At 48.4% G+C, this 27,995-nt stretch overlaps 1 protein-coding gene across 4 annotated transcripts; it reads right to left on the bottom strand.

The window, feature by feature from the left end:
• Positions 1–1,928: 1,928 nt before the first annotated feature.
• PAN2 (poly(A) specific ribonuclease subunit PAN2) lies at positions 1,929–27,983 on the bottom strand. 4 transcript variants are annotated; one of them, XM_032965331.2, is made up of 27 exons: positions 27,807–27,983; positions 25,599–25,895; positions 23,467–23,592; positions 19,091–19,260; positions 17,080–17,200; positions 16,800–16,877; positions 16,376–16,643; positions 15,402–15,568; positions 15,001–15,176; positions 14,572–14,668; positions 13,453–13,572; positions 13,002–13,121; positions 12,273–12,401; positions 11,853–12,052; positions 11,062–11,204; positions 9,275–9,381; positions 8,213–8,311; positions 7,958–8,034; positions 7,667–7,802; positions 6,915–7,052; positions 6,367–6,426; positions 5,337–5,427; positions 4,721–4,878; positions 4,088–4,231; positions 3,788–3,967; positions 3,352–3,445; positions 1,929–2,528 (listed from the first exon to the last, which is right to left on the bottom strand). In XM_032965331.2, the coding sequence occupies exons 2-27, from the start codon at positions 25,764–25,766 to the stop codon at positions 2,353–2,355; spliced, it is 3,543 nt and encodes a 1,180-aa protein (XP_032821222.1). In that variant the 5' UTR covers positions 25,767–25,895; positions 27,807–27,983; the 3' UTR covers positions 1,929–2,352. The 4 variants fall into 4 exon arrangements, with proteins under 4 accessions (XP_032821222.1, XP_032821221.1, XP_032821224.1 ...); XM_032965330.2 differs by lacking the exon at positions 27,807–27,983 and adding an exon at positions 27,664–27,799; XM_032965333.2 differs by lacking the exon at positions 27,807–27,983 and adding an exon at positions 27,559–27,579.
• Between the last annotated feature and the right edge of the window lie 12 nt (positions 27,984–27,995).

The raw sequence follows: 27,995 nt of genomic DNA on the forward strand, positions 1-27,995 counted from the left end.
AATGTACACACGCACAGCACCACCGCTTGTGATATTCTCATCGCAGCCTTAAGGCCACCCCGAGGACAAGACGGGCCCCCCTAATGGACTGTTGTCATTGCAAGCCGCTCAGACGAGCGGCTGAGGATTGCAGCGATGATGGACGCGCCACTCGCCTCGTGTGCACTCAGCGAGTCCTCTGCCGAGTGGCTGAGCTTCCCTGTGGGAGACAGCTCCGAGCTCATACCCGTCAACTCATGCGGTTTACCCCGTATTCTTGTACAGGGAAATTGAGTTTATTGGTCCATACGGCGAACAGCCGTTTAAATTCAGGCAAAAACAAGCCTTTGTTTCTCCCTTGTGACGGGACTTTGTAGGATGAAGGGCAAGGGGTGACCAATAAGGTCTGACTTGGTCTGTAATAAAGGCACTGATTAGGCGTTGATAGGTATGCGAGCTGCACAAGTCGATTGAGACGCACGCACCAAATAACTTTTCCTTTAAGATTCTGCATAACTGCCTTTGAATAACATCCAATGACTGCTCTGTCCAATATTGGAAGCCTTTCACGCAACTATCAATGAAACAAATAAATTCCATATTCTTAGTTTTTTCGGTAAAGTCACGTTGAAGGGAAACAACAAAATAATAAAATATATATAAAACAATAAAAATTCTCACGACGTTTCGACCATAACTCAAATGGTCGTCTTCAGGTGTGGTCGAAACGTCGTGAGAATTTTTATTGTTTTATATATATTTTATTATTTTGTTGTTTCCCTTCAACGTGACTTTACCGAAAAAACTAAGAATATGAATTACTGCAGTCACGAAAGCTTTAAATCAAAAAGAAATTCCAGTTGTCATGAGCTAATCATACCCAGGTAAGTGGCGAGGTGTTAACTACCTCACCTGGTATACAGGAGATCATGAGTTCAATCCCGACCCAGATATTTGGAGCTTGCGTGTCTCTCTCCACGTGGTCGTGTGGATTTCTCTCCGGGTCCTCCAGTTTTTCCCTCCACAGTGAGAATCAACATGCGTTTGAGAGTATTTAGCCGCTATAAATTTCCACTTTGTTGAGCGATTATTTGTGGCCAGGCCGCTTCTGAAAAAGAGCTTTAGAGCCCAGTGGTAGGCCTCACCCGGTAAAATATAGTTGAAAGTGTTGAGAACATTTTTTTTTATAGATGACTGCCACAGCTTGCATTCCATTCTTCCAGCTCTGATATTTACACAAGACTATCTTATTGACCTCAATGTTATTAATCGTGGCGGTAGCGTGGCGGTAGGGTGGCCGCAGAGGTAGCAGTCGTGCCTCCTGGTCCACAACGCTCTGGGTTCATTGCCAACTTGGGCACCTTTGTATTTTCTCCCCCTGTTGTGCACCCATTCCTGCACGTTCTCTTCAATGTCTTCTCACAACGTAACTGGTGATGGCCACACATCGAAACGGTGAAAAATTACCTGCAAGTTACTCAATTGGGTTAACCGGCGCCCCCTACTGCAAACACCTGGCAGGACCCCCCCCCCCCCCCTCGTGGAGGCTTTTCTGGGCAATCGAGTATAAGTAATACATTCCACTACTAACATCCACATGTTTTTGTATAAACATAAATGTATAAATATGAAAAAACAAATCTTAGGCATATGTTTAACCATGAAAAAAGGTTAATGTGTACTACATGAACAATGGTGGAAGCACACCATTTAATGGGGCATGTTAAAATATTTACTGTCTTAAATAAAGAATTATGACTCGTGAATCTCAAAGTGCAACGCAAGTTACAGCTGTCAATTCCCACCGCCTACAATACACGAGGCTGCTCTGGGAGCAGAAGGCCGACCACCTTCCAGACATGGCACCGATATGTGGAACAAACATACACCCACAGGACAACCACGGACCCGTTCATCGGGACCTGAAATAAACGTGATGAACGCAAACCAACAATCTTCACATTTATTTAAGTACATAGGCGCATGTGCATCTCACAACTATCGTCGACCAAAAGGGTTTCATTTAAAAAATTATGTTGCAAGTGGCGTGCGCACAAACACGTAACATTATAAAAGGCAGTATTTACAAAATGTCCACATCAATACATCTTCAAAATGAACGATGGGGTCCAAATCGCAAAATGACTTCCAACTAAAAAAAATGACGGCCAACAATAAGAGTTGTGTTTGTAGCAGTGTGGCAAAAGTACAGTAGTGTATATTGGCTGACAGGTGGCCTTGGGATGACGCTTAAAAAGGGTTGACCTCTCACTCACACTCGCTGCTCGCAAGCCGCCTGGAGCCATGCCAAGCTGTGCAGCGGCTCGTGCAGCGCATGCAGGCGCTGCAGGCCGAGCGCGGCGCAGAGCATGGCTACTCGGGGACCTTCCAGTCACGCTTGCGTCCCTCCTCGTACAGCTGCTTGAGCGTTTTCCGGAAGCCGTCGACGTCGTGACCGTTATTACTGAGCGCCAGGTACTTCCTGTAGAGCTGCAGCGCAGTGTTGGCGTCCTCGATGCTGTCGTGCGTCTCCGCCTGGATGTGCAGCTCTGCCGCGGCACAGGGGAGGGGGATGCCGATTATTTAGCGACCGCTTCTCTCCACTTGACTTTTGTGCGGAGCACCGGATACGCGAGAAAAATGTATAATTACATTAAAACATATGTATGCCAATGTTATGCGAGTTGACGTCAGCCCCCCCCCACATAGCCACAGGGCCATATGACAGCCTCCTCCTCCAGCACGTGCAGGGCAACGGCACGCGGGGATCCCGATTACCTCTGGCCAAAGCACATGGCTCAACGTGCCAACAACAAACCAAATCTTCCAGGTCGCCGTTCTCCAATGTGTTTCCGGATTTTACCACGTGTTGTTTGGACAACAGTACAACTGCAAAGAAACTAAGCGGTACCTCGAGTCATCATTTCAACATTAACAGAAACTTAATTGACAAAATTTTCTCAGTTTACCTGATATGCTAGGATAGTGTACGTGCAAAATACAGGTTTTTTTTGGGTTAGATCGCGGAAATGTGTCGTTAAACCCACCACCACCAATTCGTAAGATTTGTCATGTAAACAGAACGTGCCAATTTGTTACTAGTACAGCACACCGGTGTGTTGGAGAGCAAATCCACAACATGTACAATGTACGTGTTTGCTATTAGTGATTAGTGCAGAGGTTTTTTTTTGGTCTCGTTCCATCCTGGAAAATGCTGAATGAGTTGAACATTTTCCTCTGGCCGCTTAAGACTGATGACTAAACACCCCCGTGTAATGCTGGCTCGTCAGCATGATCAATGTCACCTTAAATGCGGCTATTTGCTGCACAAAGCAACAGTAATTTGTAAATGCGTCGTATATAGTTACGTACCAAGGAAATGCCAGGCCAGGAACCTCAAAGAAATCATTCTCTTCCTGGGTATGTGGAAGAGGATGACCGTGTCGATGACTTGTTCCTTTGGGACCTAACCAGTGCAACACACCGAGTGAATCTTCAAGGCAGCTGGAGAGCACAAAACCTATTCGAAGGTTCAGCATCCATTTGAGTTCACAATATTTTGTCAAAATTCACCTTCCGTTCGTGCAGAAACGTCAACTACTTTACATAAGTACAACATAAATTAAGTTGTCAACACGTAGAATGGATCCAAAACACGTATTCACCGAATGGCGAATGTCGAATAATTGACTGTGCTGGGATGGAGTTTTAACTTTGATAAAATCGCTGGTGAAGTGCATTGCACATCCACGTACAAAAACGTGCACAGCCACCAAACCCCGGCAACGCGTTCCTCACACCACCCTACCATGAGGTTGATGACACGGAAGTCCTTGCGCAGCCCGTGCCCAACAAACTTGACTCCATTGTCGATGAGGAAGCGCAGCTTCAGGTATGTGGACTTGAGGGTGGTCAGGTGTTTGGATGAGACCTTAGCATCCAAGTCTCCTGGTTTGATGCCCGAAAACTGGGTCAAGTAGTCCACGACCTACGTGGGATGATTCAGCCGTCCTCAATGAGTTACGCTTGCGTGTTTATTACTCGAAGCCAACAGGTGTTGTGCAGGCAGATCTTTAACAGATGCGGTGAGGTTGGTGAGGGTGTTTACCTGCTCCTGAGTAGAGATGTAGTCGTCGATGAAGGGAATGCCCTCGTGGGCGCCCTGCCCGCGCACGCACGTGATCCTTGCCACCGACATCTGGCTGGGTTTGATGGTCGACTTTGTTCCATCGCTCCTAAGCTCCGCTTCTTCCTGCAAGATGCAGCGCATGTGAGCACCGCACAGGCCGATCCCTCCTCACTCATGCGGGGATGAAGATTAATTTCTCTTTTCCCGATGATAATACAAATATTTCATTCACTCAGCAGGGGCATACTCTGTTTCCTGCTGGAAGATGTCCCCCATTTGTATGCAACATATCTGGGAAGTATCACAATTCACCTCGCCCGTGCCTCGCTTCACGAATCAATTCTCCCGTCTCACCGATATTATCCATATCGTTTGCATTACCTGCCTTGCTTGTTCTGTCCCGATCATTCAATTGTCTGTGTGTGAAATACTCTTACACGTATGATTTGATGCGTGTATGGTTGACTTAAGAATTTTATTTTAATCTATTAATTATTTACACGTTTATTGCCTGGTGAGAGCGGGGCAAAGTGCATCTACGGCAGGAGTACACGCTTAACAGGGCGTGCTGTGTACCGGGTGTAATGCACACGCTGTTCGCAAATCCCGTACCTGATTGAGGGTGACAAACTCGGCGTCGAGGCCGACCAGGTCTCCCTTGTGCGGCAGCTCCGAGATCTGCAGTGGCATGAAGGTGGCGTTCCGCTTGCGCTGCTTCCTGGCCAGAGACGCCTCCGCCAGCAGCACACTCGACTCGATTGGATTCTTGACTGGGGGCCAAGAGGTGCGGCCGTGTCACGTGACCGAGAGCCACCGTCACTGCACTACTATAAAACTATTAAACGATTCTTACCGTACCAGGTTAGGCCAACTGAGCTATGTAGCTCTTTTTCACAAGGGACCTGGCTATCACAAATGATTGCTCAACAAAGTGGCTTATAGTGTGGAAATTTATAGCAGCCAAATAATCTTAAACACGTGTTTCTAAATGCGGTGGGGGAAAAACCGGAGGACCCGGACAAAAATCCACATGTTCACGGGGAGAACATGCAAGTACATGCGTCAGGGTCGGGATTGAACCCACGACCTCCTGTATACCAGGTGAGGGAGTAAACATCTCGCCACCTCAACGCCTCAATGCCGGAGACAGCTGGCACCAAGGAGGGCTGTGCAAGTTCCCTGGTTCTCACAGAGCCACTCACCGAATCTCTCACTGATATTCACTCACTTGATACATTGTACTTGGAGTTGAGGTCTTGTCGTACAAAGTAAAACACGCACGGGATCTTCCAGCTCACGTCAAACTGCACGGCTTCAAACTGGTGGGCAGAGACTTTCATATTTGAGGTAGAAACAATACAAATGCGAACGTACATAATTGTTTTGAACGATGATTTGGTTTTAATGACTTTATATCTTATATTTTGTTTATTAACACTTGCCGCTGTATCTGTCCGAGCAAGCCGAGTCACCCTTAAAAAACAAAGAGCTGTGTAAGCTCAACAGGTAATTTACTCGGATAATAAACTTCGGAAGCTCATTCCAAAAAATCGAAGTGATTTCCTGCTCAATTGAGCACCGAGGTGGTGCTCATCTCCTTTTTACAGCCCTGAGCCAGTGGTGGAAATTCCACGTATTTTATGGGGGGGCGGACAAGTCGTTCCATAGGACAAACCGGACTTCCCTACAAGGTGATACTAATTTTATCGACCCCAGAGAGCCGATCGCCTGAGTTAACCCCCACCCAGGAAATGGAACTCCATAACTCTCGGACTGCGAGCCGCTCGCTCGACCGCCGAGCCACCTGGCAACGGGTCTTGCAAGAGCGGACGACCACTTTCGCTTGTTCACATCAGAGTTTGCTCGGAATACGCAAACCGCAGTTCTTCGTGCAATACATACTCTGTAGGCTAATGAGGTTGTTTTACAATTGCTTGTTGAATTATATTTCGATTAACACTTTGCTACAATTACAAGCTGTGTTTTAGTCATGTCTTAAAAGTACAGTGCTATATATGTAAATGTATTTACATACTCGAAAATCAGCTTTCAGTGCGTCAGTACAAGAAGTATGCAGACGCATTTATCCTACAGTGGAAATAAGCTACAGTTCAGAAAATCAGTGTGACCTGGAGCCAGGGGTTGCTCACACATGTGCACAGGACAGCCATAAACAAAAGCTACACCGAGAGCACAATTTCTTATTAAACATAAACGCTTCAAAGTGTCTGCAATAATAGAAAAATGAGGTCACTTACTTTATCAATAGGTTCAATGAGAAAGTCGTTAAAGAGATACCACTGGAAGTGTGTGACGCCCTGGGGAACAAACACATGTTAGATGTCAGAGACAGCATCAGCAGGAACAATGATGAGGACGATAATGTACAGCCCTGTCTCGAGTGCTGTGTGAAGGCCTTTCACACCATCAGTCATGGGAGTTGTTTGACCATATTTTACCACGCTCATCGGTGCAGGCTGGTGAAGGGGGTGGGGCACGGGATGTGATGGCTTATTTATCACTCACCACCGATCTGGCTAGGAATCGAATTCAGGACGTCGGGTTTGAACCACAGTGTGATAACCATTGTGCCAACACTCACCCCACCCGTTGGTAAGAATGCAGACAATTAAATTACCCTTGTGCTTTGTTTAAAGACAAATGCAGTGACTGTGCCTGTCACACCTGCCCCATACAATCAGGGGGCACAAAACCACAGAGTGCACCTCCACCACGTGACTGATCGCCATGCTGTCGCCCCTCTCCTATACTGCCCTCCATCCCTCCGGGGCGTGTGGATTCGCACCTCCTTCCGATGGTGATAGGTTTCACCAACACGCACGTGCGCCATCAGGTTTCCCCCGGTGCGCTGGTCCAGCACATGTGCCACGGACGCCGCCAGGTGGTACACCCTTCCGCCCCCATCATCCTCGCCGTCCTCCACCTGCACCAACCACAGCGGCTTGTGCTCATCTACTGGCAAAACTCTTTGGCACGCTTCGTGACAGGTACTGCAAGATCTTACAATGTCCGTCCAGGCCTCGCCAGGCCGCATTGGTTTCAGGTTGCCGAACGAATATATTATAAGGTTGCACTCATTACACACAAAGTGCTTGCTACAAATGAACCACAATACCTTGTTGATCTCGCCAAGGAACATAAACCATTATGCGAACTCTGGTCATCCTCGCAGCGGCTTTGGCTAGCCATCGAACAAAGACTGTTACGGCATCGCGCGCATTCAGATGCACTTCTGCAGTCGTCTGGAACGCTCTTCCTTCCGATATTCGGAAGCCACTTACTTGAGCTATGCACTTTTAAATGATCTCGATTGAAAATTTCTTTCTTCAGAACTGCTTCTTGTGTTTAGTTTGTTGTCCTTCCGCTGCACCTCCAAGTAGCAGTTGGCTAGGTACGGTGCGAAAGGAGTTCAACATACACACACACAGGCAACCGCCACGTGGAACCACCCGCAGCCACCAGCACATACGAGGCCGCCCGCTTTGAGCAAGCACAAGCGAGCCGTGTGCCGGGCAGCCGAGTGAAGACGGCGCGCACCTTGTCGAGTTCGCTCCAGGGCGTGATGTCCAGGCTGCCGTCTTCCGCGAGCTTGGTGCGAAAGGCGAAGGGAATCCACACGTTCTTCATCTCATCCAGGTTGGAACCCAGCTCCAACCCCTCGGCTGCCATGGGCCTGGGTCAGCAATTACAACGCACATTCCGCCGGTTCACTGTCGCCCTACCCGCCCACGACAAGGCGTCGACTGTAAAATGGAAGGCACGACACATATGTTTTCTACCCCAGGAGATGAGAAGGGGTGCGAGCGTGGTGGTGGTGGTGGTGGATACCATTCGGGGATCTTGGCGGGGGGGTGAGCCTTGGTGCCCTCGGCCTCCTCCTTGGAGACGAGTCTGCGGTAGGCGATCTGCAAGTAAGGAGAGAGCCACCGGCACGCTGGAGAACCCGAGCTCTCCACCACACCGGGTCACTGTGTCGACACACCGCTAATTATTCGATTACGGAAAATCAAATGCAGGTTATTTGATGCAGATGTAATATATATAATGGCAAACAGGAGTTTCCCCTGTGGACTCCGTACGTACCTCGGACTGATTCCTCCAGAACTCACAGTCCTTGGGAGAGTTGACCTGGCAGTTTATAACTAGCACGTCAGGCAGTCGGCGCAGCTTCCTGGTCTGCACCTGTGGTCACAGGCAGCCGGCAAGGCATAATTCCACAACACAGTAACGGCACGCAGAGGGAGCTGCCGCAGTGTACCAGTGCATACACCACGAGGACACATGCGCAGGTTTCATCCAATGTAGCGACATGGGTCAACTGGGTAGCCTAGCGATCAAAATGCCCTCCCATGTTCAACCCAATCTGCAAACCCCTGATAGGGCGATGCATGACCATCTATAAATGCAATTCTAGATTTAAAGCTTTCGTTACTACTAGGATCCATACTCTTTGGTTCTATTGGGTAAAGTCATGTAGGTGAAAATAAAATAACAAAAAATCACGACGTTTCGGCCACAACACAAGCGGCCTTCATCAGGTGAAGGGACGAGACTGTCTGGAGGACAGCGCTGGAGTGGAAGAAGCCACGCTTAGCGTGGCTTCTTCCACTCCAGCGCTAATTCCTTTGTCAAGGGGTACCTCTGCGGATGTGTATACTTTAACTTAGCTATTTCAATGAGCCATTTCAATGCTAAATTATATGCCAATTCCTTTGTCAAGGCACGTGGTCTTTTTCTTCTCACACAGCTTAAAGGTCGTGATCTAAGCGTGGCTTCTTCCACTCCAGCGCTGTCCTCCAGACAGTCTCGTCCCTTCACCTGATGAAGGCCGCTTTTGTTGTGGCCGAAACGTCGTGATTTTTTGTTATTTTATTTTCACCTACGTGACTTTACCCAATAGAACCAAAGAGCATCTATAAATGCGTCAGAATGTTTAATAGTTCATCATGCTCGTGATGGTCCAAAGCAGCAAGAAGTATCCACTCTAACTAACCTGTCACGCGACTACTGCACCTTATTCCAACGAGCATAGCTTGATTTCCCAGGCCAATTTTACTCCTCCAAAGCAGCGCAAAGCACGTGTACGACAGGAGTTGTGTGTGCGCGGACGTGTAAGCATGCATGTGCCCTTCGGGGCCGACTCACCGTGGGCTGGTACTTTTCGCACACCTCACACCACGCCTGGGTGCTCTGGTCCAAACAAATGCTTCTGCGAAGCAGCTCCACAAATTCATACAACTTCCCAGGCTCATCTGGCGGCAGACGACAGTGGTCGCGAGACAAATTATCACCGTCATCATCAACGTCCAATAATGAGCCTGCAGATGCATTATTTCTGCATTAATGATGTGCTGTGACAACCTACAGATATCTAGAATGTATCTGCTGCGGGTAGCCATGTGACACCCTTCAGCATTTTGGAGTCCCGCTTGGTTTCAAGAATAATTGGTTTGTCATTTGTACCGTCTCATTTGAGCTCTATGGTCTGCCTGAGTGATGCTATTAACCTCATGTAAAAACGTGTCTAATTTAAACACTTCTTAAACACCCGATTCGATGCATTATCTTGAGGATAAGAATTAATTTAATCGTTGAATCATTACATATGTATGGGTGTTAATCAGCACTCCCCATCCTGTTGGCTGGTAGCTCCCCCTTCTCGTCAACAGGGGGCGGAAGCGCTATCACGCCACTGTTAGTGACCATGGCCCAAAGGGGCCAACGACAATCCCTGGGAAGCGGATCCTGGGACACATTCCCCGGACCCCGGGAGGGGGGACCGGGGGATGATATCACCTTCCAGAAAGTTCTGGAAAGGAGGCGTGGCTAGGGCGGAGCAAGCCACCAACCAGTATATAAGCCGGACCTCTCAAGGGTCTGGGTCAGTCATCTCCAAGCCGAAGAATGAAGACCTGGGCTGAAGTTAGGACCCTGGACCCCAAGCTCCGTCGGCCCTCTAAGGGCCGGAGTTTTGTGAGGCCAGTGGTCAGGACCCGAAGACCTGGCACGGTCGGGTCAGCATAGCCTCCCCTAGGGCCCCCAGCCGGAGGGCGGGAAGTTAACGAGGTTCCGAGTGCTAGGGCCCGTGTAGTCCGGAGGCCATACCTCCCCACGTATCGGGTAAAGGGGCCGCTACCCCTTTGTGTTAGGAACCTTGTAAAATAGAGTCCTAATAAATATAGTGTTGCCTCACAAGAAGTTCTCCGTCGATGATTACCCACTACACATACGTGAGTCAGCACACTGCAGTAAATATTAAACCAGTGGTCGACATAGTCCCCGAGCCCAGACAAGATGTCTCAGATGGGGTGGCATCACTTTAGGGGTTCCAATTTATTTATGGGGTCAATAACAGTGAATTATGTGACAACGATTTGAAATGATTGGGTCAACAAAGTCATAGCAGCCACAAAGCAAGTGGCATTACAACATAGCTGGCACCAATTTGTGCTCTGGCCCATAGACTAATCTGCAAGTTCTCTTCACCCTACACGAGGTCTTACCCTTGTAAGCCCCCTGGCTAAGAGGACAGTGGGCATGCCAGGCCAGAAGTGGCTTTGGTAGCATTCCAACAGCACAGTGGCGGAACCGTGTCCCCACACCCCATGATATGCGAGGATCTGTGGGCCTGGCCCCCACTCTGTTACCACCCCCTCTGCCTCTTGACTCTCCACAGTTGGCTGGAAAAGCAAAACTTAAACAGATATTTAAACATTTCTCGCAGCCTTGGATTATGAATGCCCCTGAATTTGAACGAAGCATGACTGCACAACATCATATGGGCATGGTTCTATCACGATCCCCGAGGAGTACGCGACACAAATACACGTCTTTGCGTCGCCGGGGCATGACTACTGGTGTTGTTGGTGGTTTTTTCTGGGCTCGCCAGGGCCAGGGTTAGTACTGGCACGTGCGGTTTCAGGCGTTAGCACCTTTGCTGGTGTCCGGGTGGTGCAGCGTGAAGAGCAGCGAGGAGGAAACTCGCGACGTTTCCTTCCCACAGCGGCACGTGCTACAGTTGTCCAACTCTGTGCCGAACAATTGGCTCACCACCGACTCGCTGGAGGCCTGCGCGCTGCACGCACAACAGCGTCACCTCACTAGTTTCACCACGCCGTTACAGCAATGTTTACGGGTACACCTAACCCACAGCAGTTCAGAATTAGAGTCTGAATATTTATTTATAGCGGAAGAATTCAATCCAACGAGCCATAAAGCTTTTTTTACAGATGTACAGTAAGGTGGGGTAAAAATGTTACAACAACAAACAATACAAAAACATGATAGTAGTTCAAGAAAGGTAAACACATCACCCATACTCAAACAAATACAAAACTAAACCATCCCCATCTGTCCAGGCAAAGCCCACTGAGGTATTAACTTATTTTTCAGAAGCAACCTGGCCACAAATGATAGCTCAACAAAGTGGCTTATCATTTGGACATTCATAGCAGAAAAAAATCTCTAAATAATCTCAATGCATGTTTCTAAATGTGGAGGCAAAAACCCAAGGAACTGAATAAAAAATGCACATGACCAAAGGAAGAACATAAAGCAGGCGTCAGGGTCAGGATCGAACCCCCGATATCCTGCATACCAGGCGATGAAGATAAAATCACACCATCGTTTGGTGAGTGACGTTAGTAGTAGCATGTTTAGGTATCACTGTTGAGGGAAGAGGCAACTGGGCTGCATCAGGGAGTGGCCAAGAGGAGGCTGGCACCTGCCAGTTATGCTGCGGTAGGCTGGCATGCCCTCTTGCTCCTGCATCTCCTGGTGCAGCTGTGTGAGGATGAAACGATTCCAGCTTTGGATGAGTTGACCCAGATTCACTTTGCCCGTTGCCTCGTCGGAGTCCGCCAAGATGAGACTAAGGGCCGACGCCTCCGGAATGGTGCGGAAAGCACGCAGGAAGTTACTGGCCTGTGCAGCGAAAGCGGAATTAGATGGCAATTATGTACTTCCCATCTTCAGAGTCGAGGCTCTGTTAATATTGCATGTATCGTGAATTTATTTCGCACTGTCCGTAGCCAACCGTGCTAATCGGAGGTGATGTGCCCAAGTACGAGCACACTGCAAACACGAGACAATGTGCGCGCCATGTGGCGGTGTCAAGTGTGGCCCGAGCACGCGACGATCTTGCCTGGCACGGGTCCCCTTTGGAGAGATCGAGCATGTAGAAGAGGAATCCCAGCTCGCAGGCGAGGCAGAACTCCTTCTGGCACAGGTGGCTCTGGATGGAGCGGCGCACTGGCTCCAAGAAGTAAAGCACCTGCAAATGTGCGGATCGAACAGAGCACTCGGTCAGCATACGGCAAAGACAAAGAATCCCCCACCCCCCTCTATAGCTTACACAGGATGTTGGGGCGACTGCTGTTAGCAAGTAGCAGCACTCCATATGAAGGCTGGCGTGGGCACACGAGGGGGTGGTGTGGCCAGAACAAAGCACACACAACACCCACCACTTAACAAAGACAAGATCCCCCGTGCAGCCTTTTTTAATAAGCTGTTGGGACAAATTCTGTTAAGCGAGTACCCATGAAGGCCGGACTGGCGGAGGAGTGGTAATGTATGACCAGCAACATGCCTGACCACCTTTGTCTCCCCAGTGCTGATGTTTACGCACCATGCGAGGTTCTCATTTAAGGCTAAGTTGACCTGGTGGAGGCCCAGAACTATTTTAGATGTTGTTCAACACTGATATTAGCGAGGTATGGAAATTTAACTCAGGTTGCCAAGTTCATAGCGAAGTGTGCTAACCACTACCCCATCGCTCCCCACACACCACCTAACATCTACACCATCTGACTCACAAACCAGGTGATACCTATACACTTCATGCCACATAGACAAACACCACTCATTTGCTTGCCTGGATCATGGAGTTGCAGTAAGCGTTGGGAATGTGGGTCTCCAGTCCTGCAAACATGGTCTTGTTGTAATGCTTGAAATCAAAATCCTCCAGGCCAAGTTTAGAATACTTGATAGTCACCTGTGAATAAAAAAAAAGAATAACTTAACACCTTACAAGGAGGAATCGTAAACCAAGGTATCCCCGATTGCTCACAACGTTCAAAATGTGAGCTGGGTCCACAGGATACCGTTTCTTTGTTCACAAAGGTTATTTAAATGCAATATTGAATGTCCCGGACATTAAAGGAGGCGATCCCGTACTTGTAGAAAGGCTCGTGTTGCCGACTCGAGTGCGTGAGTGATTGGGCTGCCCCTAGACACGGCACACGGCTCCCACGCATAAATAAGTGCCCCCCCCCCCGCCCCCCACCTGTTAAAACCACTGGACCAAGCTGCTGCCAGAAACCCACCTTCCTGTACTTCTTGGGCACCATGTAGAGGTGCGGCTCCTCCTCCCTCCCAATGGGCGACTCGGGCACCTGTGAGTAGCCGTCCGCCTCCCCATCCGCCTCGTTCAGCTTGTAGGGCATCTGCTCATGTTTCACGCGGACACAGAGTCAGGCCTAACTGACTGTCACAGGGAAAACGTCCACTCGTGCCACCACAGGCTGGACTCATCATGCAGGTGAACTACTGAACTGTGAAACATATTCTTTGGGTCTTTCGGTAAAGCCACGGAGATAGAAAAAAATGTAACACAAATATTCAAAAAATAACAATATCACGATGTATCAATCGCAACACAAGCAATCGTCATAGGGTGAAAAATATAGCGGGAGAGCTGCTGAGGCAGGAAAAAATATATGGCGGGAGCGCTGCTAAGGCAGGGACTTATAAAGGTTTGAGATGGGTGTAGCCCAAGGGTCAGTGGGCCGGGCTAGAGATGAAATTTGCTTGTAAATGTAAGCTCGGAGAGAGCTTGGAAAGAGCCATCGCCACATGAAGGTGGAAAAGGATGGCAAGCCGCCATTGAAAAACATAGCTAACGGTGGCTGTGTTAGTGAATGTAACTCAGAGAGTCGAAAATAACTGCTAACATAGGTAGGTAGGAAGGGAACAACACAGCCAGTTATGACCTAAACTGGTTAATAATGTCCTTCCAATGATTGCTCAGTTTGTACCCATCTTCTGGGCTGAAATTGTGTCTGTGTTTACATATCTGGATGGCTTCATGAACGAATCTTTGCCGATAGTCCGTGGGTTTGCGGAGTACCTTCGTTTTGGCAAAATCTATTTCTTGTGTGCCCACAGCATTAAAATGATGATCAGCCACGGCTGTGAAAAAGAGCGTCATAGCTCATCCTCCAGTATAAATATTCTGTTTCTGAACACAACGCCCGATCCCATTATAGCTCCAGCACTCCCAAATGCCCCCCCCCCCCCCCTCTTGTTGCCGTGGCACCACCTATGTCCACGAACTATTTTCCTCTCCCACGGGCCGAACGCCAAAGCCCCGCAATCTCGAGCTAGCAGAGGTGCCGGTGTTTGTGCCGTGCGGGGGCGTACACGCGGTGGCTGCGTGGGGTAACCTGGTTGCGCAGTTTGGTGCGAGGGTTGGGGGCGTAGCCGATGAAGCCGACCATCTTCATGGAGCGCAGAATCTCTGGGTCCACGGGAGGGGCCCTCCTGCGGGGCAGACAGCATTGAGCCACATCAACAACAACGACATTCCCCCCACCTCCTGGCGGGCCAGAGTTGTGGCACCGTGATGCCCACGGGAAGGGCGTTCCAGAACATATGTGTGATCCGCCAGCCCTCGCCTCCACATGGCTGGATTACAAGCCACGTACACATAGCCCACCTTCGCCACCCGGCGCATTAAGTTGCAGCGAGAATACGACGAGGTCAATGAACATGTACAACGATTGAATTTTCCGAAAATTTTCAAGTGCCACCGTCAAAGAGCAAAACACGGTGGTTGTCGCGAACATGCGCAATGGCTCCGGGTCGTCACTGACCGGCGGATGGCGGCGCAGTTGGAGGTGGGCCAGTCGGACAGCAACGCGTCGCTGGTGTACGGCATGGAAACGAGCGACAGCGGTGCCAAGTCGTCGCTCCAGTCCAAGTGGGGCACGCTGTCCGACATGCACGGCAACGGAAACTCCGTTTCGCGGGAGTACTCGTTAAAGGTCACCTGCGCAGCACGCCACGCCACAAAGACAAATATCCCCCTGTATAGCCTTAACAGATTGTTGGGGCAAGTGTTGTTCGCGAGCACCTATGAAAGCCGGCATGGCACACGAGCGGGTGCGTGGCCAAAAGCAAGCCACACACACACACAAGCACAATAACAAAAGAGTGCTCAAAACGTCGCAACACAACCCACGCACCGTGTGTGCCGTTCGAGGTGACGATGTACCTGTGGGCTATCCGCCCAGAGATGCAGACAGCCGCCAGAGTCCCCGAACGCCAGGGCCTGGCGGCTGGAGGAGACGTCAAAGGCCATGATGAGCTGGCCCACCGTGTCCACGTGCATCATGTCGGCCGGGTTGGCCAGGCCTGTCGGCTCACAGAACTGGCACTGCCCTGTGTGTGGGGAGGTGTGGGGGAGTGGTCATATTGCAGTTAGCTCGCCGCACTTTGAACTCGGCGACCCGAGTTTGATTCCCGTTCACGGAAAATGCCAGTGGCGGTTATCTGAACCGGTCATGGGCCTCTCCTAGGTCGACTCAGCCTCAAGTGAGTACCTGGTACGGTGTGTAAAAATCACCACTTGGGAGACAAAGGCGGCCGGGCGTGGTGTTGGCCACCCCCCCCTCGTGTGCTGTGCCAGCCTTCATAGGTATTCGCTAACCGCACTTGTTGCACCACCAGTCTGTTCAGGCTATACGGGGGATCTTTGTCTTTGGAGTGCACAGGCATACTTGCATGCAGGCTTTGCTAATGTCAGGGAGAATCATTGAAGATCAGCATCATTAGCACAGCCTGCAAAAAAATGTTACCTGACATTAACACTGCATTGCCAATGAGAAATATGACAATTCCATGCAAATGTAAGACGGTTGAGTTAAATCTCTAATTTCAGGTTTTATATACGTATTTCTGCAAGGCGGTGTTAATGACGATGATAAGTATTCTAAGAGTGTGCTTCTATATCACGCTGATGGTCTCTTGAGCTTAATTTGAATTGCATGACTGGGTGAGGCACTCTCCCCCACTGTTACACTAAAGAGCTCCCGATTTCTTTCCCACCCCCCCCAGTTTAAATGTCTCGTGAGCGCCTGAATTTTTTTCATGTTGTTAATTGTGACATAACGCGCGCACGGTTTAGAAATGGCGAGCCTTCGAGCGCCCCGGCCACCTCCGGCGCGTGCCTGCGAGGGCAGTGCTCACCAGTCTGGGAGATGATGGCGAGGCGCGAGGTGTAGGTGGGGATGAAGCGCACGAACGCGGGCTCCAGGTGCACTTGCAGTGGCGTCACGGCGCGCATCATGCGCATGTCGTACACCATGAGGAAGCGGTCGCACGCCAGCCGGTTGAGGCGCGCCGTGAGCCCGCAGGTGACCAGCAAGTTGCCGTGCACGTCGAAGTCCAACAGGTTGTTCGAGTGGGCCTCAAACTCGTGCTCCGGCTTGAAGGTGCGCGGGTCATGCAGGGTCACCTAGGCGAGGGCGTGATGACGGAGGTGAACATCACATAGAGCCACCGCTTCACAGCACACCACCTGTAAGATGTGCCGGCAGTACGACTTTGGTTAATAGACAGCGGCTAATATGTCACGACCGTACATCCTGAGGCAACGTTGGCATTTTGGTACCTTGCCTCCAGCGTGGCCACAGAAGAAAAACCTGTTGGCTTGCTTCATGATGGTCACCCCTGTGGTTTCGACATCGTACTGCCAACGAGAACACGGGTGCGGGACAAATCGGAGAAGGTGCCGTCAACGTGACCGTCAAGTCCAACGCCCAACAGCGTTAAAAACAGTGAAACAGATCTTTATTTTTATACCAGTTATCAATGGCTGTGGGTGCCGATCTTATTTTACACAAATGCATCCATATATCCATGCTTAGCGCCGCCAGGGCGGTACCACGCACCTTCTGCATCTCCTGGGCACTGCTCAGGTCCAGCTCAAGAATGTGGTTCTGCTGGCCTCCAATCAGCAGCGAGTTGTTGCTCGTGAGCAACATGCAGTGCATTTCATGAGCCTCCTCCGTCCTAAAAAAAAGGACATGTCTACATCTTCTGTTCACACGGCGCGGCCGCAAGAAACGAATGCCGGGTGGAATTTACTGTGTGGGCACGGCCCGCTGTAAATCTGAACACTTAACAAGGTGCAGTGGCATCACATCCCACGAGTGCTCTTCAAACACCAATGGCCTGCTAAGTTATTAAAAGAGCCCTTGTGATAAATGCACCTGTGCAGTTGTTGCTAAGAGCCAAAAAGTGTAACTTCTTCCAATCATATTCTTAGTTTTTTCGGTAAAGTCACGTTGAAGAGAAACAACAAAATAACAAAATATATATAAAACAATAAAAAATTCTCACGACGTTTCGACCATAACTTTTATATATATTTTGTTATTTTGTTGTTTCTCTTCAACGTGACTTTACCGAAAAAACTAAGAATATGAATTACTGCAGTCACGAAAGCTTTAAATCAAAATTTCTTCCAATCAGTTTATCCAAGACATGGGCGGATTAGCCAGCAGCCCAGACACATTCAAGTTCCTAAATCACGGCAGCTCATTCTCACCTTACATCTCGCGTGCAAGAATGTATTATATCACGCACGAGTATGACCCAATGTAACTGCTATTTTTTTTATTAGTGCTCAAGACAAGCGAAGTGGCTGAATGCAAGGCGAGGTGCTGTGCCCACCGCTCTGAAGTCAGCAATTCCTGGAGTCAGGGTTGTTATTTATGTGCACCAGGGAAAGAGGCAATGTAGATGTAAATCTAAAATCCCATCAGAGCTTCTCCTGCATTTGATATTCTCGATATTACTACATTAAAACACAACCTCTGGAATCCAAAAATACATCTAACCAACGTAATATCTCATGAAGACTCCATAAATATCTTAAAACTAAGGGCAAGGTGCATATGTTTCCCACGAAAAAGGTTAAGAGGAACAACTTTTCTTGGAACATTGTGTTCATATAAGCTCAGTGCTTAAAATTCTCAACAATGCTGTTTTCTTAAGCACATTGGAGATTTTAAAAAGAATACTAGTTTGGCAAAATAAATATTATTTTTTACCACAGAGCCCAGCAACATCATTGCAAGGCAGGTGCAAGATCACAAAACTGATTAGATCAGCACCCTGATGTGAAATGAAACCCTTAGTGCTACAAGAAAAATTCTAATGTGGGTAAATGTCAAAATAAAATCCACTCGCGCGTGCAAAACCATCACATACCAAGAGACATCCTTTCACATGGTCACGTGAGGGGCTGCTCACTCAACACAGTCACAAATGAAGTAACCGAAAACACATTCCTGCGGAGGGAGCTGGTAAGAACGTTGGGTTGCTCGGTTAATGGCCAGGGACAACGGCAGCGTGGTGTATTCCGCAAATATGCCCGACTGTGAGGGCGGGCACAAGCCGGCGTGAGTAGGTTAAACGTTGAGTTTTATAAGGGCACCACGGGGTGACCAGCCCCACCTCTCCCACCCCCCACCCCTCCCACCCCCCACCTAGCCCCACCCTCCGCACCCCCCACCCAAACCCACCCTCCCCACCCAACCCCTCCCCACCCAGCCCCAGCCCCACCCCACCCTCCCCAGCCCCTACCCACCCTCCCCTCCCCACCCCACCCAGCCCCTCCCCACCCTCCCCTCTCCACCCAGCCCCACCCCTCCTAGTTTATCCGGGTGTCCGGATACACGTGGACATACATCCCCTGCCTCCTGTGAATTAATCCCGGTTGGGCTTCCAGTCCACTACGTTTCCTACCAGTATAATCACAACTGTGACTTCCACTCATGCACATGTCGTCATATTATGTGACCCCCCCCCTCACGCACATGTAGTCATTAGTCACACACGATGTTACCCCTACTCGCGTACATGTAGGCACACACGATGTGACCCCTACTCACGCACATGTAGTCACACATGATGAGGCCGCCACGTGAGAAGCACTTGAGGTTGTTTTTGGTAAGGAGGAGCACGCCATTGTCCAGGCTCTGCACCTGCCGCACCTCGTCCGCGGGGTGCACGACGAACGCCGAGTAGCGCTCCATCGCTGGCCCATAGTACGAGGCGACGCGGCCCTGCAAGGGAAGCGGCACGGTTGGCTTCGTACGGTGGGAAAGACGTTCAACGTACATCAAGCACTCAGCGGCGCCATAGGCCAATCCTCCACGCCGCTCACGTGAGAGGCAGTCACGCCGTCCGGTACAACCCTCGCACCAACACAGACGGAGGTGGCAAGTATAAAGACTTCCTAAACCTGCTGTCTTTAACACGAGAAGAAATTCAATAAGCGTTCACCAATAAAAGCTCCCCCACCTCTAAGCTCTCATAATCGCTACTGGCAGCTTAAGCCACGCTGCTCGTCAAGAGAAAGATTGGTAGTGGCAAAGGGAATAGAGCCCTCAACCACAACACCCCAGTCTCCAAAAGACATGTTCCACTGTAACGCCCATTATAATTCCCATCATGAAGAGACATGCACTGGTGATGGAAGGGCAACTAAAGGAGAAAGAACATGCCAGAGAGGATCCACCACTACGGAGATGGAGCAATAATGTCATCAAACGTGCAGGAGCGATATCATGGCATCGTAAGACTATGAGGGATGGCGACGTCGTGAGGAGGCCTTCATCCAGCAGTGAATAGATCATGGCTGCCACTGGAGCTATGTACTTTTAAATGTAGACTGAAGACTAATTTCTTGAGAACTGCTGTTTGTGTTTAGTTTGTTGTCCATCATCCCTCGCACCTCCGATTAGCACAGTTGGCTAAATACAGTGCGAAAGAAGCTCAACATACATACATACATGAGCTATTTTGTTTCCATTACATTCCCTTTGCACAATGCACATACTGCATCATATGCAAGGCATCACTGTTATGGCTCGTGGGTAGAAAACTTTGCTTTTGTCCCCCCTGCATGCTGCTGCCCCCAAGCTCGTGTATTCGTATGGTCTTAACAAAGGTTTCACAAATGGCTAGGATTACAATTTTAAGTATAAATCAGGTGGAAAGTGCGGAGTCTAGAGCACCACACATCTGTCCTCAGCCAATTGCGACCCAGAGACGCCCACTGGCAGAGCCAGTGGGGGGGGGTGGGGTGGCACGTGCCCCCCCAATGATCCGATCGAAATGATGGATTTCGATCGGATGATTGGGGTTTATTAGTAATAAATTGGCATTTTGCGACCCCCACTGCCACTCTGTAGCATATTATTACGTGCCAGGGACTCTATGAGATGATAGGACAATAGTCTGAGTTCATAATTGGCAATAAGTAACGGCAAAGCAGTTATAAGTGACTCAGAATTGTGCGCAGTTGCGTATACAGTACACGACTTCCCTGAAGGCAAACACCTTCAGCGAGTGCGATGCTGATCACACAACGCGGTTCGAATTCGACCCTCGATCGATGGCTGCGCCATCGCCGCACACGCGTCGAATAAAAAACAAGGGACAAGTCCTTACTTACTAACAACTCTTAGCATTTTTCATTGCTGGAGGGGTTGCCCTCCCCCTACCTGAAATTCCTGGCTCCGCCATTGGTCACGCCGCTATTTTTATAAGGTCGTGCTCATTACACACAAAGTTCTTGCCACAAATGAACCACAAAAACTTGCTGATCTCGCCGAAGGGGAATAAATCATCACGCAAATTCCGGCTATCCTCCCAGCGGCTATTGGCTAGCCGTCGAACAAAGATGGTCACTGCATTGCGTGCTTTCAGATCCGCTTCTGTTGGCTGTCTGGAACGTTTTTCTTTCCAATATTAGGATGCCACTGGAGCTATGCACTTTTAAATCTAAATGGAAAACTCACTGCTTTGTGTTCAGTTTGTTGCACTTTGCCCGCACCTCCGATTAGCGCGGTTGGCTACGTAAGCTGCATGTATGTATGCTGAACTTCTTTCGCACTGTACCTAGCCAACCATGCTAATCGAAGGTGCGGGGGAATAAAAACAAACTAAACACAAACATCAGTTCTAAAGAAATTAGTTTTCACTCTACTACAGATTTAAAAGTGCATAGCTCCAGTGGCTTCCTAATATCGGAAGAGTGTTCCAGACGGCTGCAGAGGCGAAGTTCAAGTTCAACATACATATTGCACAACATCTTCCAGTCTCGTCCCTTCACCTGATGAAGGCCGCTTGTGTTGTGGCCGAAACGTCGTGAGAATTTTATTGTGTTATTTTATTTTATCAATTTATTATTTTATTCTCATTCTACGTGACTTTACCGAAAGAACCAAAGAAGATCTTCCAATTTGCTGCAGTCATGCAATTCCCACAGACCCACCACAAGGTGGCGCGATTATACGCATAATAGATCACAAACATACTACCGTACACATGTTATCCACAAACAAAAAGCGCCTCCTCAAATTAAGGAGGGAAAATAAAACTTGGATACGGCGCCCCCTCTGATCGCCCTGCGCGCCACATGTCACACCCCCTAGCGCCGGCCATGAGTAGGAAGGTACACAACTCACTTCTGCGGAAGCTCGTGCAATTCTTGAGAGAGTATACCCTGGGTGTGCTAACGTGTACAAGAGCCTAGCAGGGTGTGCCAGCGTGTGCCAGTGTGTCAGCTTCTCGGTCAGAATCAGAATCTTTATTTATCATGAAAAAATCTGATGAGTTATGAACATTTTATCTACATAATGACACCTTGCCGATATTAACTATGTTAGCCTATTTGTATATTTTTTTTAAATTATATCTTAAAGCTATTTTATATTCGATATTTATTCAATTTGATATACTTCAGCCCCTTGGTGTTAGTTAGACTTTTAACCCTTATTATAGTAAGACTTATTCTTAGTTTTTTCGGTAAAGTCACGTTGAAGAGAAACAACAAAATAACAAAATATATATAAAACAATAAAAAATTCTCACGACGTTTCGACCATAACTCAAACGGTCATCATCAGGTGTGGCGGTTTGCATAAATGTATTTTGAAAACGGCATATTTATTTATTTATATATAAAAAATAACGTTTGCGTCACGCGCAACGATGGCAGTTTGCCCAGGACTAGTCCATCTATTTTTTGAAAAGAGGAGGGGGGAGACGAAATTTGTTTTTATGTATGCTGTCTGAAAGCCACTGTAAGCGTGAACAATCAATCAAGAAGTGAAATGATTTATCAAATCTTTCCAATGATTGCTAAGATAGAATCCATCTTCTCGGTTGAAATTGTCTCTGTGTTTGTATATGTGGATAGCCTCATGAACGAATCTCTCATGGAAGCCAGATGGCTTACAAAGAACCTCCGTTTTGGAAAAGTCAATGGCATGTGAGCCTACTGAATTAGAACAATGATCTGCTACGGCCGAGGTGTTGGTCCTACCGTGTTTAAGGTCTGCTTTATGTTCACGAATGCGGTCCGAGATATGGCGTTTGGTTTCTCCAATGTAACTACTACCAACACCTCGGCCGTAGCAGATCATTGTTCTAATTCAGTAGGCTCACATGCCATCTGGCTTCCATGAGAGATTCGTTCATGAGGCTATCCACATATACAAACACAGAGACAATTTCAACCGAGAAGATGGATTCTATCTTAGCAATCATTGGAAAGATTTGATAAATCATTTCACTTCTTGATTGATTGTTCACGCTTACAGTGGCTTTCAGACAGCATACATAAAAACAAATTTCGTCTCCCCCCTCCTCTTTTCAAAAAATAGATGGACTAGTCCTGGGTAAACTGCCATCGTTGCGCATGACGCAAACGTGATTTTTTTATATATAAATAAATAAATATGCCGTTTTCAAAATACATTTATGCAAACCGCCACACCTGATGATGACCGTTTGAGTTATGGTCGAAACGTCGTGAGAATTTTTTATTGTTTTATATATATTTTGTTATTTTGTTGTTTCTCTTCAACGTGACTTTACCGAAAAAACTAAGAATATGAATTACTGCAGTCACGAAAGCTTTAAATCAAAATAGTAAGACTTGTTTAAAACTTATTTAATATTTTAGATTCCTATATGTTGAATGTATGCACCATCCTGCCAAAGTAAATTCCGTGTCGGTGTGAACTTTCATGGCGAATAAAACCCTTTCTGATTCTGAAGCTTTTGTTCAGTCAGTTAACCCATGGTACCTGGGTCTGATCCGCGACCTCCTGCCAGTGAGGCCTTCGACGCTTCACGTGGCCTCAAAGTGCACCTAGCATGGCACCAGCGTCGTGGTGCCGTCACCGCCACCTAGTGCCGAACGGCGGTGGCTGTTGGTGCTGCCAGGGTGTGGGTGTGTGCATGGTGCTTGCTCATACCCCCTGGTTGCCAACCCAGAGCAGCTCCTCGTGGACGTCGAAGTGCGAGGTGCTGATGGGCACGCCCACTTCCGAGATGATGCTGTGCAGCTCCGAGTAGGCACCCTCCATCAGCGGAAGTCCCTCCTTCACACACACACCGTGCACCACCATGCACCTCATGTGATGGTGGAATAAACATTCTGATTGCCAAGTGATACAATTCACCTAATCGTGTATCTTACGTCAAACTTGAAATATATAAATGTCCTGTTATTTATATTGCCATTGTGGAATTGTATCACTGGACAACATAATTTGTAATGATAAATTTTCCTTGACAAAAATTATGACAGTGAAACCTCACCCATATGTTGCCTCTCTTTCATTCTAAAACTTCCCCATTCAGACAGTGTGTTATATTTTCCAGCTAAAAACATTCCCCACCCCCTCCCGACCGCACAAAATGTAGAGGTGGGAGGTGCTTCGATTGACAGAAGCAGAGACAGACATGGAACAGACTTACAAAGAGCAGCACACACACACACGGTGTGGGAACCGTATGGACAGAGAGGCACAGCATGGAGGTGTGTAGTGAATGGCAAGCAGAGACAAATAGCATGGAGATACCTTGACAGAGAAGCAGACACAACACAGAGGGCTTCGGTATGGAATGACAGAAGATTTGAAGAGAGATATACAGCACAACAGAAGCAGTGAGATTAAAAATACATAGCAGAGGGAGAAATAACATGAAATACATGCTTTTTTATGGGAAGTGTTCCCCTAGCCAACATTTAACCGGATATATAATTTTGGTTTGCTCTCCTAGAAAACCAATGATGTTTCACTGCAAATCCTAATGTTAGTTTCCAAAAATGCTCAGAACCCTGGGTTATTAAAACGTTTTCACACCTAAAAATCCACCAATGTACATTAAATGCATTGTTCTGTGTTCAATGACACCAATGTAAGTGGTAAAAGGGTTTAATTGAAACACTCCGTTCATTAGAACATTTATTTTTAACTGTTACATAGAGCAGCGGTTTTCAACCTGTGGTCCGTAGCTCACCGGTCGTTCAGAATCTTTCAGAATTCAGAATCTTTAACCTGGAGGAATCCGATGAGCCATGAGGCTTTTTTTCACACATGTAAGACAGTAAGAAGGAGCCAGCAGAATGATCGCACCTCTCCTTTTTAGGACCAAGCCCTTTTTTCAGGCCCCCACCCCTTCCTCCGGACACCAGGTTTGGGCTGGTTCGAGCAGTGGTGGTGGTTGTGTCAGGGGTGGGAGTGTGCACACGCAAGTGGTAGTCGTGGGAAGGGACATTATGGGGTAAGGGTGGCTTCACAATGACCAAAATTCTGCTTTGGGCAATGTAAAATCCAAAAGTTATAAATGCATGTCAATAGTAGCTTGCACATGGTACCCTGGTAACCATGTTGCAGTGTAAAATCTTATTGTAGTGACCCATTGTCTACTTTAACAACCTATGAGTGATTGATTTGTCCCAAGTAACTTGCGTGCAAGGGGAATAGTACATAATAATCAAGCATTGTTATAGAGAATATACGTAACAAATTAAATGAGCAGATAAATCGCCTCATATATCTGTCTCTCCACATAAAAACAGTATAATTGTTAGCACATCCCATTAGCCACACTGCCTTATTGGAGTGTGGGGGTGTTTGGTGATCAACGGGGACTGGGCGGTGGCATACGCCTGTAAAAATATGCCTGTAATCCAGCACTGTGAAGGCGAGAGTTGGTGATCACGTAAATGTTGTCAAACTCCCTTCCTGTGAGGGTCACGTCATGCATGACTACATGTGCGTGAGTGGGGCGTCACATCATGTGACTACATGGGGTTGAACGGAGGTCACAGTTGTGATTATTTAGGTAGACGCCACACTCTGACTCGCCAGGAGAAAGCAGTACAGCAATTGGACTGCTCTGATTCCATCTGTACAGATAGAGTGCTGCCCCCTCATATACGTTGGTTTACTCTGGGTGCTCCAGTTTCCTCCCACACGTATACACACTCAACACGTGGTTGAAAACATCTGAAAAACCCAACGCAGGGCCCTCAAAAAAAAAGTCCCATAGCTCGGCTTTTTCTAAAGAACTAATCATCAATATTAACGACGCTCACCCCGACAGGCAGGCTGTCGATAGGCATGCCATCTCCATCCATCATTGTAGCACCAAGGCCCACGGGCTCCAGGCCACCGTGCAGGGCTGGGTCCAGGCTGGAGTCCATTCCGGGGTGCAATGCTCCGGCGTAGTTGCCAAGGCTGCCGTTCAGCGCGTTGTACTCCATGGTTGGTGAAACGCAAGGCACAGGGCTCTCCGTGCGGTCAGGTCGCGCTCAACGACCAGCGCCCATCACCACTTGATCATCCGTTCAGCACGCGCTCTAGCAAATCCAGAGTGTGGACCACATGACAGCCTAGAAAGAGAGACACTTCGATATGTGGGCTGCCCTTCCCAGAGAAGGCATGAATCCAAAAGAAGAGTTAATTTACATTGTTTAATACCGGCTGGATAGGAGATTTACGAGGGGGTAGTGAGATCTGACGAGGATTCATCATCTTTGGTTCTTTCGGTAAAGTCACGTAGAATGAGAATAAAATAATTGATAAAATAAAATAACACGATAAAATTCTCACGACGTTTCGGCCACAACACAAGCGGCCGCTTGTGTTGTGGCCGAAACGTCGTGAGAATTTTATTGTGTTATTTTATGTTATCAATTTATTATTTTATTCTCATTCTACGTGACTTTACCGAAAGAACCAAAGAAGATGAATCCTTGCAGTCACGAAAGCTTTAAAACGAAATCTGACGAGGAGTTATTGACAGAATAGTGGTGGTGGGGGGATATTAGTACTGATGGGGGTGAGAATACTAACAGGGGCGCTGGTACTGATTGGGAAACTGCAGTACTAATATCCCGCCAACATTGTAGTGTCACGGTGGCGAGATGTTAACGATCTCGCCCGGTATACAAGATGTCGTGGTTTCGATCCTGACCCCTGTATATTTGGAGTTTGCATGTTCTCGCTGCGGTAGCGTGGATTTTTTTTTTCTCCGGGTCCTCCGGGTTTCCCCGCCACATTTAGAAAAAACGCGTTCAGAGTATTTGGCTGCTGTACATTTCCACGCGATAAGCCACTCCGTTGAGCTATCATTTGTGGCCAGGTCGTTTCTGAAAGAGAGTTACGTAGCTCAGCGAGCCTTACCTGGTAACATACGAGGTTTAGTTTAGTACGTACAGTACGGACGAGGAAGATTAGATAACGGGAGACTGTAGCACTGACAGGGGGAGTCACGAAATACTCAAGGGGAATGAGTACCAGTGGGGAGTAGCGATGGGAAATAGTTAGTAACGAGGGGTGAAGAGGAACGTCACGGACGTTAGAACTGAACAAAAAAGTGGCTCCTGTCATAGGAATATCGAATTTCCACCATATACATCGCTTCAGCTCTCACAGAGGAATGGGGCCCCAGTGAGGATTCGCGTGTCCTGCGATTGAGTCCATCAGAGGCGTTCGGTAATAATTATGAGTTGTGTGATTAGCTATGTGACTGAGCGAGGCGATTAAATAGTTACTTATTACGGTAGTCAGGTGGTGGTGCCCAACTGATGACTTCAGAATCTTGTATTGAGTGTAGGGGGAATCCGATGAGCTATGAAGCTCTTTTTGAATGGCTTCAAGTATCGTACGGCCAGCGAGCTACAGCAGCAAACAATACGATAGGAGTGAAAAATAAATCAAGAAAATGGTAAGCAAGTCACTAAATATAAATAATTCGATTATATCAGTCCAATGCGTCAAGATTTTGGGCAAGGCAACGACAACAACAGTTCCCTGACCACACAAAGATAAACACACACAGTCCCTCAATATAATGAGTTAGCGATTCAGTTTACATATCAAGCGATCGATTCGATAACTAATTCGGGTGACGATCTGTAGTAGTTAGCGGCTCGCACTACTACAGTTAGTTAATAAGCTCGGTTAGTTAATAAGCTCGGCCAAAGAAAAATAACACTAGGCAGGCCCCGCGTGAAGCCTGCTTTGGCCTGACTCGGCTACCGGGAAACGAACCCCAGAGACGGCGCCGCGCGGGGCTCTCCACGGTGTGGTGGTGGGGGAAAGGGATCGCTTCTCAAACGTGAGGGCTGGTCCGGGGGGGGGGGGTGGCACGCTCACATGAGAGGGGGTACGAGTGGGCTGGCCACGCTCACGCGGGGCCGATAAATCTCGGAACTGCAGCGCCAAGAAGACCGACTCCCAGACCGCTGCGCCGCTTGACCCGCGGCGCCAGGGGCGGTGCCAGAACAGAGGGATTCTACCTCTGTGCGCGAAGCTCGCAGCGACGCCGGCTCCGGCCTGCGATCGGGGAGGCGGCGGGCGCCTCTTCGGCGGCCACCCGAAGGGTTCCAAAACGCGAGACAACCCCGGCGAGAGACGCGGCACTCCGCGCCGAACGGGCAACACGAGGGAACGCCACGAGGAGGAGGGGGGGGAGGGGCGGGGTCACC

The sequence above is a fragment of the Petromyzon marinus genome, chromosome 34 (assembly GCF_048934315.1).
Source record: "Petromyzon marinus isolate PM22_M1 ecotype Great Lakes invasive population chromosome 34, UKy_Petmar_22M1.pri1.0, whole genome shotgun sequence".
In the NCBI taxonomy this organism is placed as follows: Eukaryota; Metazoa; Chordata; class Hyperoartia; order Petromyzontiformes; family Petromyzontidae; genus Petromyzon; species Petromyzon marinus.

Coding starts and splice junctions, on each gene's coding strand:
- PAN2 (XM_032965331.2), bottom strand. CDS start 25,766: ATGGAGTACAACGCGCTGAACGGCAGCCTTGGCAACTACGCCGGAGCA. Junction 4,879..5,336: donor CTCCAAGTACAATGTATCAA/GTGAGTGAATAT, acceptor CTTGGCCCCCAG/TCAAGAATCCAATCGAGTCG. Junction 3,968..4,087: donor ACATCTCTACTCAGGAGCAG/GTAAACACCCTC, acceptor CATCCCACGTAG/GTCGTGGACTACTTGACCCA.